Source organism: Oncorhynchus tshawytscha, linkage group LG15 (genome assembly GCF_018296145.1).
Source record: "Oncorhynchus tshawytscha isolate Ot180627B linkage group LG15, Otsh_v2.0, whole genome shotgun sequence".
NCBI classification, from domain to species: Eukaryota; Metazoa; Chordata; class Actinopteri; order Salmoniformes; family Salmonidae; genus Oncorhynchus; species Oncorhynchus tshawytscha.
In genome coordinates, this window is record NC_056443.1 from 29993032 (window position 1) to 30006287 (window position 13256).

The window sequence follows — 13256 nt, forward strand, 5'->3', positions numbered from 1 at the left end:
TTCCTCTCCTCTCCTCTACTCTTCATTCCTCTCCTCTCCTCTACTCTCCATTCCTCTCCTCTCCTCTACTCTTCATTCCTCTCCTCTCCTCTACTCTCCATTCCTCTCCTCTCCTCTACTCTTCATTCCTCTCCTCTCCTCTACTCTTCATTCCTCTCCTCTCCTCTACTCTCCATTCCTCTCCTCTCCTCTACTCTTCATTCCTCTCCTCTCCTCTACTCTCCATTCCTCTCCTCTCCTCTCCAATCCTCTCCTCTCCTCTACTCTTCATTCCTCTCCTCTCCTCTACTCTTCATTCCTCTCCTCTCCTCTACTCTCCATTCCTCTCCTCTCCTCTACTCTCCATTCCTCTCCTCTCCTCTACTCTTCATTCCTCTCCTCTACTCTCCATTCCTCTCCTCTCCTCTACTCTTCATTCCTCTCCTCTCCTCTACTCTCCATTCCTCTCCTCTCCTCTACTCTTCATTCCTCTCCTCTCCTCTACTCTCCATTCCTCTCCTCTCCTCTACTCTCCATTCCTCTCCTCTCCTCTCCAATCCTCTCCTCTCCTCTACTCTTCATTCCTCTCCTCTCCTCTACTCTCCATTCCTCTCCTCTCCTCTACTCTCCATTCCTCTCCTCTCCTCTACTCTCCATTCCTCTCCTCTCCTCTCCAATCCTCTCCTCTCCTCTACTCTCCATTCCTCTCCTCTCCTCTACTCTCCATTCCTCTCCTCTCCTCTACTCTTCATTCCTCTCCTCTCCTCTACTCTCCATTCCTCTCCTCTCCTCTACTCTCCATTCCTCTCCTCTCCTCTACTCTTCATTCCTCTCCTCTCCTCTACTCTCCATTCCTCTCCTCTCCTCTACTCTTCATTCCTCTCCTCTCCTCTACTCTCCATTCCTCTCCTCTCCTCTACTCTTCATTCCTCTCCTCTCCTCTACTCTCCATTCCTCTCCTCTCCTCTACTCTCCATTCCTCTCCTCTCCTCTCCAATCCTCTCCTCTCCTCTACTCTTCATTCCTCTCCTCTCCCTCTACTCTCCATTCCTCTCCTCTCCTCTACTCTTCATTCCTCTCCTCTCCTCTACTCTTCATTCCTCTCCTCTCCTCTACTCTCCATTCCTCTCCTCTCCTCTACTCTTCATTCCTCTCCTCTCCTCTACTCTCCATTACTCTCCTCTCCTCCAAGAAACCCATTATCACCACATACAGTAACTTCAGGAAAGCGGGGCTGTAAAATAAAGCATTACTACCCTCATTAAGCAAGTACTGTAAAAGCCATATCACCCATAGCCTCAATCTCTCTGTGGACGTCTATAATAAAGTACATATTCTACCCCCTATAACATCCATGTCTCTGCCCCCGCAAGGAGGACCAGACACCCCTCCACATCGCGTCTCGTCTGGGGAAGACTGAGATAGTCCAGTTGCTACTGCAGCATATGGCCCACCCTGACGCCTCCACTACTAACAGATACACACCTCTCCACATCTCAGCCAGGGAGGGACAGGTGGACGTGGCTTCAGTACTGCTGGAGGCGGGCGCCTCACACTCGCTGGCTACTAAGGTGGGTAGAGATAATACACACACTCACACACACCTACACGCTCACACATACCTACACATACACTCACTCACACACACCTACACATACACTCACACACACCTACACGCTCACACATACATGTGTACACACACCTGTGCATATTGGTGTGGTTTTTATGGGGATTTTTTTATGGGATGGAATCCATCCCCTTCTTTCTGTGTGGATTATGTCATAAATATTTCTTGATTCGCTGTATGGCCTCTTTCACAGGCGCAGACTATGGGCCACTGTCAGTGTGACCTGGTTTAATCAATTCATGATTTATGATGCTTTGGAGAACCCCTGGCTTCTTCTCCTGAATTTAGCAAGTAGACGTCAACTTCTGTCACTGAAGGATATTCAACATCCGTTGACACAACGATATATCAGTGCTAATTTATTCATATGCTCTGGGCTCTGAGGTTTATGATGCAGTAAAATTCACCCATCTCTCTCCCTGCTCTCCCTTCTTCTCTTTCTTTCTCTCTCTCTCTCTCTCTCTCTCTCTCTCTCTCTCTCTCTCTCTCTCTCTCTCTCTCTCTGTCCCCATCTTCTTCTCTCTCTATATCTATCTCCCTCTCCTCCCTTCCCCCTCTTCTCCTTGTCTAATGGGGATAACAGGTGTGGCATTGTTAGCATCAACAACAGGACAGGGACAGCGGTTCACCCGTTGAACAACATCTTCCTAGACGTGCTCCTCTCTACCTCTGTCCCTAATCGCCTGTGTTTGATCTGTTAGATAGGTGATGTTTTACACCCTATGGATTCTAATTTTTCACAACACCACCATTAGTGCACCTCATTCTCTTCTTATCTACACGTTGTTTCTACTCGGATGTGTATTACATCAGAAACGAACCAGCGTTACACAGATAATAGGATTCCCTCTCTTCATGGGCTGGGTCGTAAACACGGGAGACGTGACATGGAGGCAACACCGTCGTCCTATCACAACAGCCTAATGTGACAATGGCTAAAGAGCACCACCTGGTGGCTGCGTTGGTAATATGTTACTGATCAGGTTTTACTCTGTAAATTAGATTTTGGGATATTACCTATGATTGCATAAGCAATGTGGGTGCACAGAAATGTGTTGTTATTGTGCATCTTGTTAAATTGCATTATGTTTGGTTCACATACATCATTAGTTGGCCGGGAATTTCTAATCTCTTTGGAAATGACGCTGTCTTGAAATAATTACTTTTGAATATACACGGAGTATACAAAACATTAAGAACACCTGCTCTTTCCATGACATAGGCTGACCAGGGGAATCCAGGTGAAAACTAAGATCCCTTGTTAATGTCACTTGTTAAATCCACTTCAATCAGTGTAGATGAAGGGGAGGAGACAGGTTGAAGAAGGATGTTTAAGCCTTGAGGAAATTGAGACATGGATTGTCTACGTGTGCCATTCAAAGGGTGAATGGCAAGACAAAATATTTAAGTGCCTTTGAATGGGGTATGGTAGTAGGTGCCAGGCACACCAGTTTGTCTCAAGAACTGCAGCGCTGCCTGGGTTTTTCACGCTCAACAGTTTCCCATGTGTATCAAGAATGGTCCAAAACCCAAAGGACATCCAGCCAACTTGACACAATTGTGGGAAGCATTGGAGTCAACATGTGCCAGTATCCCTGTGAAACGCTTTCAACACCTTGTAGAGGCCATGACCTGACGAATTGAGGCTGTTCTGAGGGCAAAAGGAGGTGCAACTCAATATAAGGAAGCTGTTCCTAATGTTTTGTACACTCGGTGTATTCCATGGGCCTTATGCACATTGATGAAGATATAGATAGTGTTTGTTTCAGTCATTATTAAATGGTCATCTGTATGTTGTCTCCATACAGAAAGGATTCACTCCCCTGCATGTGGCATCCAAGTACGGAAGCCTGGATGTGGTCAAACTACTCCTGAAAAAAACAGCTCCCCCTGATTCTGCTGGGAAGGTAATTATTATCATAAAATTCAAACTCTTAATCATTGTATAGTTTTGTGTTAGAGGGAGAAATAACTACACCGTAGAAAAGTCTATTTCTCACAAGGTGTGTTATATTTTTACAATATCAGACAATGCTCTGACCTATTTTAAGTGATGAGGAATTATCTGATGAGGAATAGTCTGATGAGGAATTATCTGATGAGCAATTATCTGATGCGGAATAGTCTGATGAGGAATTATCTGATGAGGAATTATCTGATGAGCAATTATCTGATGAGCAATTATCTGATGAGGAATTATCTGATGAGGAATTATCTGATGAGGAATTATCTGATGAGGAATAGTCTGATGAGGAATAGTCTGATGAGGAATAGTCTGATGAGGAATTATCTGATGAGCAATTATCTGATGAGGAATTATCTGATGAGGACTTGTTTGATGAGGAATAGTCTGATGAGGAATAGTCTGATGAGGAATTATCTGATGAGGAATTATCTGATGAGGAATTATCTGGCTATATATTTTAAAAGTCTGTTGTTATTTCTGGTTGAGGCTATGTTGTCAGCGAGCCTACCGGTAAGCATAGTTTGATTATATCAACTTTTAGTTTGATTAACTGCTGTTTATTCCTCTACTTTTAGGAAAGACAGATAACAGATATAATTTGTTTCTTCTTATTCTTTTTGAATAAGGACCCGCCCAGCGATCCTCCTGCTGCTTGCTCTTTAATATAAGCCTTGTTTTCCGTAACAAGCTGTAATAGTGCCCCTATAACTCAGCTTATTTATCATGTGTTGTGTATGTTGACCAGTGTTCTTAATGGCTGCTTGCTCCGCTAACCAGCCTGGTTTTATCCAATCTGCACTCACCTCGTCATCCTTGCAGAACGGCCTCACACCTCTCCATGTCGCTGCACATTATGATAACCAGAAGGTGGCGCTCCTGCTTTTGGACAAAGGGGCCTCCCCCCACACCACGGCCAAGGTGAGACCTCCATGAGGCCACTCTGGCACTCTCCCCAAACAGGTGGGAGGAGAGACGTCGGTCAGCCTAGGGGTGGACAGTCAATGTGGTATTGAAGCTGTGTGTGTGTGTGTGTGTGTGTGTGTGTGTGTGTGTGTGTGTGTGTGTGTGTGTGTGTGTGTGTGTGTGTTTCTGTGTGTGTGTGAGTGTGTGAGTGAGTGAATGAGTGAGTGTGCGCGTGCTTCTGTGTGTGTGTGTGAGTGAGTGTGTGAGTGTGTGAGTGAGTGTGTGAGTGAGTGTGTGTGTGTGTGTGAGTGAGTGAGTGAGTGAGTGAGTGAGTGAGTGAGTGAGTACATCTCTAAAGGTATCTGTATGGCTGAATTTTCTTTCTCTCTCACACACTCTCCCTCCAGAACGGCTACACCCCACTCCACATTGCGGCGAAGAAGAACCAGATGGACATTGCGGTGGTGCTGCTGCAGTACGGGGCAGACACCAACATCCTGACCAAGCAGGGGGTCACCCCTCTGCACCTGGCCTCACAGGAGGGGCACGCTGACATGGCCGCCCTGCTCATCGAGAAGGGGACTGAAGTCAACGTCTCCACCAAGGTAGGGCTACATCTTCCCATCCCTCTTGGTTTTAAACTGCTTATGTAACGCGGCCGTGGGTTTGAACCCACTCTTCAACGACTCACACATTAAACCAACTGAAAAGTTAAAGTTGTACATAGGCCTTCGTACTCTGGTCACAGATACTGACTGCCTCTCTTCTCTGAGACGTGATGTCTCACTGCTTCTGAGGGATTCAAATGAACAGGGCCTCTGATGTCAGTCTTTCTTTCCACTTGCGTTCTCTCCTTTCAGATCTCCCTTTTTTAGGGTCTTTTGTGAATATAGTTACGCTGTCAGTAAGGGCGAATCCTAACAGGGGGGGTTAGCTTTCACTCTAAAAGACTCGTCGATATCTTTGTGATATTTTCTCAGAAAAATGCGAATTACACACACATATCTCAGGTTAGCTTCCAGCCCTGTAACAACGGTAAATGTATTAACACCAGGAAATGTAATAATGTTTCTATTTTTAAACCTGGTAAATGTAATAACGTTTCCATTTTTAAACCTGGTAAATGTAATAACGTTTCTATTTTTAAACCTGGTAAATGTAATAACGTTTCTATTTTTAAACCTGGTAAATGTAATAACTTGCTGGTAAATGTAAAAATGTTTATAAGGTAAACATAATAACTTTTTCCGATAAGTGTAATAAGTTATTTCATTAACTAGTGAATAACAACTTTTTTTATGAATACTGTAATAACTTCAACCAATCATGTTATAACATCACAAAATCAATGTTATTATGTGCTACTTCCCCCAATTGGATGCACATACCAGCACCCACAGCCAATTACAACACAAACAAACTCATGCACATCATCCATGAATACTCATACATAGACACACTCACAAGTGTAACAGTATAACTTTAGACCGTCCCCTCGCCCATACCCGGGCGCGAACCAGGGACCCTCTGCACACATCAACAACAGTCACCCACGAAGCATCGTTACCCATCGCTCCACAAAAGCCGCGGCCCTTGCAGAGCAAGGGGAACCACTACTTCAAGGTCTCAGAGCAAGTGACGTCACCGATTGAAACGCTATTTAGCGCGCACCGCTAACTAAGCTAGCCGTTTCACATCCGTTACACAAGCACACATTGAAATGTACACACATGCACAGTCGTGTACACACACACACACACACACACACACACACACACACACACACACACACACACACACACACACACACACACACACTTGATTATTATTAATCAAGGTTATTATTACATGTTGATGAATAACATTAATAGCTTCAACCGTTCGTGTAATAGCCCAAATCCAGGTCTTCATTTGTTATTTCCGTCTTTTTGATGGACATGGAATAGTCCCAAAAGTGCAAAACCCATCCGCCTGGCACTCCAGGCATGCTCAAGCCAAACGCTTAAAGTATTTTGTACGATTTCAAATCTGGTTGGTAGGTCTGGATGGCACCAGGGCAATTGGAGTCAAATTAATATGTTGAGTAACCTTGCCTGAAACCTGAAGAATGGCATTAGCTTCACAAGCTAACACCTTGGCTTCACCTCAGCAGAGGCTATTAAAGTCTTGTGCGGCACAGAACTAACGCAGTCAGTAACAGCTCAATCCAACCAGATAGTTTGATTATAAAATAATACTTATAATACTATTTTGTTTTGAAGATTAAATATGATTGATGTTGAATGTGGTATGAAGGTTATGATGAATGATAATGGAAAACTCATGAAGGAGTTATGAATTATTTCATAAGGGGGGTTATCAATGCCAATTGTTGTTGCAAAAAGACACATACTGGTATATACCCACAAATACAGTCTCAACCTTTTATTATAAACGCACACACACTCACAGGAACAGATAGGCAGGTGACAAAATAACACACACATCTTCAGGCAACATTTTTATTTCAAAATAAAAGTATATTGTACAATGGAAACATGTATTTTTGTTGTCATCTTACCCAAACCTATGACACACAAAACACCAGAACAGGTTTGGAGCTGAACAGTGTTAGCCTTTCCTTTGTGGCAGTTAAGGGGCAAAGTGTCTTACTCATAGCCACCAAGGAAGTAGTGGATAGCACCTGAAAGGCAGTAGTGGATAGCACCTGAAAGCCAGTAGTGGATAGCACCTGAAAGGCAGTAGTGGATAGCACCTGAAAGCCAGTAGTGGATAGCACCTGAAAGGCAGTAGTGGATAGCACCTGAAAGGCAGTAGTGGATAGCACCTGAAAGGCAGTAGTGGATAGCACCTGAAAGGCAGTAGTGGATAGCACCTGAAAGGCAGTAGTGGATAGCACCTGAAAGGCAGTAGTGGATAGCACCTGAAAGGCAGTAGTGGATAGCACCTGAAAGGCAGTAGTGGATAGCACCTGAAAGGCAGTAGTGGATAGCACCTGAAAGGCAGTAGTGGATAGCACCTGAAAGGCAGTAGTGGATAGCACCTGAAAGCCAGTAGTGGATAGCACCTGAAAGGCAGTAGTGGATAGCACCTGAAAGGCAGTAGTGGATAGCACCTGAAAGGCAGTAGTGGATAGCACCTGAAAGGCAGTAGTGGATAGCACCTGAAAGCCAGTAGTGGATAGCACCTGAAAGGCAGTAGTGGATAGCACCTGAAAGGCAGTAGTGGATAGCACCTGAAAGGCAGTAGTGGATAGCACCTGAAAGGCAGTAGTGGATAGCACCTGAAAGCCAGTAGGGGATAGCACCTGAAAGGCAGTAGGGGATAGCACCTGAAAGGCAGTAGTGGATAGCACCTGAAAGGCAGTAGTGGATAGCACCTGAAAGGCAGTAGTGGATAGCACCTGAAAGCCAGTAGGGGATAGCACCTGAAAGGCAGTAGTGGATAGCACCTGAAAGGCAGTAGTGGATAGCACCTGAAAGGCAGTAGTGGATAGCACCTGAAAGGCAGTAGTGGATAGCACCTGAAAGCCAGTAGTGGATAGCACCTGAAAGGCAGTAGTGGATAGCACCTGAAAGCCAGTAGGGGATAGCACCTGAAAGGCAGTAGTGGATAGCACCTGAAAGGCAGTAGTGGATAGCACCTGAAAGGCAGTAGTGGATAGCACCTGAAAGGCAGTAGTGGATAGCACCTGAAAGCCAGTAGTGGATAGCACCTGAAAGGCAGTAGTGGATAGCACCTGAAAGCCAGTAGTGGATAGCACCTGAAAGGCAGTAGTGGATAGCACCTGAAAGGCAGTAGTGGATAGCACCTGAAAGCCAGTAGTGGATAGCACCTGAAAGGCAGTAGTGGATAGCACCTGAAAGCCAGTAGTGGATAGCACCTGAAAGGCAGTAGTGGATAGCACCTGAAAGCCAGTAGTGGATAGCACCTGAAAGGCAGTAGTGGATAGCACCTGAAAGCCAGTAGGGGATAGCACCTGAAAGGCAGTAGTGGATAGCACCTGAAAGCCAGTAGTGGATAGCACCTGAAAGGCAGTAGTGGATAGCACCTGAAAGCCAGTAGTGGATAGCACCTGAAAGGCAGTAGTGGATAGCACCTGAAAGGCAGTAGTGGATAGCACCTGAAAGGCAGTAGTGGATAGCACCTGAAAGGCAGTAGGGGATAGCACCTGAAAGGCAGTAGTGGATAGCACCTGAAAGGCAGTAGTGGATAGCACCTGAAAGCAGTAGTGGATAGCACCTGAAAGGCAGTAGTGGATAGCACCTGAAAGGCAGTAGTGGATAGCACCTGAAAGGCAGTAGTGGATAGCACCTGAAAGGCAGTAGTGGATAGCACCTGAAAGGCAGTAGTGGATAGCACCTGAAAGGCAGTAGTGGATAGCACCTGAAAGCCAGTAGTGGATAGCACCTGAAAGGCAGTAGTGGATAGCACCTGAAAGGCAGTAGTGGATAGCACCTGAAAGGCAGTAGTGGATAGCACCTGAAAGGCAGTAGTGGATAGCACCTGAAAGCCAGTAGTGGATAGCACCTGAAAGGCAGTAGTGGATAGCACCTGAAAGGCAGTAGTGGATAGCACCTGAAAGGCAGTAGTGGATAGCACCTGAAAGGCAGTAGTGGATAGCACCTGAAAGCCAGTAGGGGATAGCACCTGAAAGGCAGTAGGGGATAGCACCTGAAAGGCAGTAGTGGATAGCACCTGAAAGGCAGTAGTGGATAGCACCTGAAAGGCAGTAGTGGATAGCACCTGAAAGCCAGTAGGGGATAGCACCTGAAAGGCAGTAGTGGATAGCACCTGAAAGGCAGTAGTGGATAGCACCTGAAAGGCAGTAGTGGATAGCACCTGAAAGGCAGTAGTGGATAGCACCTGAAAGCCAGTAGTGGATAGCACCTGAAAGGCAGTAGTGGATAGCACCTGAAAGCCAGTAGGGGATAGCACCTGAAAGGCAGTAGTGGATAGCACCTGAAAGGCAGTAGTGGATAGCACCTGAAAGGCAGTAGTGGATAGCACCTGAAAGGCAGTAGTGGATAGCACCTGAAAGCCAGTAGTGGATAGCACCTGAAAGGCAGTAGTGGATAGCACCTGAAAGCCAGTAGTGGATAGCACCTGAAAGGCAGTAGTGGATAGCACCTGAAAGGCAGTAGTGGATAGCACCTGAAAGCCAGTAGTGGATAGCACCTGAAAGGCAGTAGTGGATAGCACCTGAAAGCCAGTAGTGGATAGCACCTGAAAGGCAGTAGTGGATAGCACCTGAAAGCCAGTAGTGGATAGCACCTGAAAGGCAGTAGTGGATAGCACCTGAAAGCCAGTAGGGATAGCACCTGAAAGGCAGTAGTGGATAGCACCTGAAAGCCAGTAGTGGATAGCACCTGAAAGGCAGTAGTGGATAGCACCTGAAAGGCAGTAGTGGATAGCACCTGAAAGCCAGTAGTGGATAGCACCTGAAAGGCAGTAGGGGATAGCACCTGAAAGCCAGTAGTGGATAGCACCTGAAAGCCAGTAGTGGATAGCACCTGAAAGGCAGTAGGGGATAGCACCTGAAAGCCAGTAGTGGATAGCACCTGAAAGGCAGTAGTGGATAGCACCTGAAAGCCAGTAGTGGATAGCACCTGAAAGCCAGTAGGGGATAGCACCTGAAAGGCAGTAGTGGATAGCACCTGAAAGGCAGTAGTGGATAGCACCTGAAAGGCAGTAGGGGATAGCACCTGAAAGGCAGTAGTGGATAGCACCTGAAAGGCAGTAGTGGATAGCACCTGAAAGGCAGTAGTGGATAGCACCTGAAAGGCAGTAGTGGATAGCACCTGAAAGGCAGTAGTGGATAGCACCTGAAAGGCAGTAGTGGATAGCACCTGAAAGGCAGTAGGGGATAGCACCTGAAAGCCAGTAGGGGATAGCACCTGAAAGCCAGTAGTGGATAGCACCTGAAAGCCAGTAGTGGATAGCACCTGAAAGCCAGTAGTGGATAGCACCTGAAAGCCAGTAGGGGATAGCACCTGAAAGGCAATAGGGGATAGCGCCTGAAATCCAGTAGGGGATAGCACCTGAAATCCAGTAGGGGATAGCACCTGAAAGGCAGTAGGGGATAGCACCTGAAAGGCAGTAGGGGATAGCACCTGAAAGCCAGTAGGGGATAGCACCTGAAAGGCAGTAGGGGATAGCACCTGAAAGCCAGTAGGGGATAGCACCTGAAAGGCAGTAGGGGATTGCACCTGAAAGCCAGTAGGGGATAGCACCTGAACGGCAGTAGGGGATAGCACCTGAAAGGCAGTAGGGGATAGCACCTGAACGGCAGTAGGGGATAGCACCTGAAAGGCAGTAGGGGATCACACCTGAAAGCCAGTAGGGGATAGCACCTGAAAGCCAGTAGGGGATAGCACCTGAAAAGTGATGTAGGTGTAAATATACTTGTCTAAGACCTAAAAATGTGTGTAAGCTCCCTGCGCTTATGCCTATGTTTAATCTTAGCGGGGTAACAGTCTTGTGGCCTGCAGAATACCTAGGTTAGAAACCAGTCTGTCCAATTGGTGCCATGACCTGGATAGGTGTCTGTGAGGAGGTGAAATGGATGGTGGAGTGTAACAAAAGTAGTTCTGTAAACCATGCTTGAAGCTATATTTGAGGCTAAACATTGTTTGGAGTATGGAGTAAAACAATCTTATATTATGATGGGATAAGAGCAAGCTATGACCAAGCTAAGACCAAGGTAATACCAAGGTATGACCATGCTGTGACCAAGGTAAGACCAAGCTGTGACCAAGATAAGACCAGGCTGTGACCATGGTAAAACCAATATAAAATATATTTTGATTTGTTTAACACTTTTTTGGTTACTACATGGTTCCATATTTGTTATTTCATAGTAGTTTTGATATCTTCACTGTTATTCTACAATGTAGAAAATAGTAAAAATAAAGAAAACCCAAACTGTTGAGTGGTACTGTATCTCAACAAATAATTTAGGAATCCATACATTATAAACAGCAGAAAACAGAGTACATGTATTCATTGAGATGAAATAGTCATTTTACTTGTCCTTATGATGTTGCTTGATGGTCCCAAAGGAACGTTCTCTTGGGGACCTTTTTGTAGTTCCCAGTTTGTCCCATGGGCTTCTCCGAAGATGTTTTTAGGACGTTCATTGGACGTTGCGTCATGGTCCCCTGAAGGCATAGTCTAGTTCTCAGTTTGTCCGTTGTGTCATGGTCACCTGGGGTCCGACACATAACGAAAAAGACATTACAGACAAAAGACTACAATTTACACACATGAACAATATTTACATGTAGTTTGTGTGTGTGTGTGTGTGTGTGTGTGTGTGTGTGTGTGTGTGTGTGCATCTATCAGTGACACATACATGTCAGTACATACACACAAAAAGTAGGTCACGGCATTGATTCTTGAGGTGTTGCTTTATTTGTTTTTTGAAACCAGGTTTGCTGTTCTCTTGCTGTATATGAGATGGAAGGGAGTTCCATGCAATCATGGCTCTGTGTAATACTGTACGTTACCTTGAATTTGTTCTGGACCTGGGGACTGTGAAAAGACCCTTAGTAGCATGTCTGGTGGAGTAAGTGTCTGTGTCAGTGCCGTACAGAAGTTGACTATGCAAACAATTTGGAAATTCCAACACATTGTTTCTTATAAAAACAAGAAGCAATGCAGTCAGTCTTTTCTCAACTTAGCCAAGAGAGACTGGCATGCATAGTATTGATATCAGCCCTCTGATTACAATGAAGAACAACATGTGCCACTCTGTTCTGGGCCAGCTGCAGCTTAACTAGGTCCTTCTTTGTAGCACTTGACCATATGACTGGACAATAATCAAGGTAAGATAGAAGTAGATTCTGCAGGACTTGCTTTGTGGAGTGTGGTGTCAAAAAAGCAGAGCATCTCTTTATCACAGACAGCACTCTCCCCATCTTTATAACCATTGAATCAATATGTGTTGACCATGACAGTTTACAATCTAAGGTAACACTAAGTAATTTAATCTCCTCCACTTGTTCAACAGCCGCTATATTCATTACCAGATTCAGCTGAGGTTTAGAGCTTAGGGAATGATTTGTACCAAATACAATGCTTTTAGTTTTAGAGATGTTTAGGACCAGTTTATTACTGGCCACGAATTCATAAACTGACTGCAAGTCTTTGTTTAGGGTTGCAGTGATTTCACTAGCTTTGGTTGCTGACGCATATATGGTTGAATCATCAGCATACATGGACACTCAGGCTTTGTTTAATGCCAGTGGCATTGGTAAAAATAGAAAAGAGTAGAGGGCCAATAGAGCTGCCCTGAAGTACACCACACTTTACATGTTTAACATTTGAAAAGGTTCCATTAATGAAAACTCTTTGTTTTATATTAGATAGATAGCTCTCAATCCATGATATGGTTGAAAAGCCATATCAAATATGTTTTTTCAACAACAGGTTTCGTCAATAATATCAAAGGCTACACTGAAATCTAACAGTATAGCTCCCACAATCTTCTTATTATCAAGTTCTTTCAACCAGCCATCAGTCATTTGTGCCAGTGCAGTACATGTTGAGTGCCCTTCTCTATAAGCATGCTGAAAGTCTGTTGCTAATTTCTTCACAAAGAAATAGTATTATATTTGGTGAAACAAAATCATTAAATTCCTCATTAATTCAATATCGCCTTAACAGTTCGAACTGTCAGTTTCTTAACAGGTGCATGTTTATTAATCCTTGTGCCTCCTTGCTTGACATTATGATGGTCATTATGACCAAACAGTTCTATTTTTGTTTCATCAGAGCAGA

At 45.0% G+C, this 13256-nt stretch overlaps 1 protein-coding gene across 1 annotated transcript in view; it reads left to right on the plus strand.

Annotated features, from left to right (window-relative positions):
* The window catches only part of LOC112214895 (ankyrin-2-like), a 192760-nt gene that overhangs the window by 112132 nt on the left and 67372 nt on the right, over positions 1-13256 (plus strand). Inside the window, 4 exon segments of the mRNA XM_042298414.1 lie at positions 1353-1550; positions 3415-3513; positions 4392-4490; positions 4883-5080. Coding sequence (XP_042154348.1) covers positions 1353-1550; positions 3415-3513; positions 4392-4490; positions 4883-5080 — 594 coding nt within the window.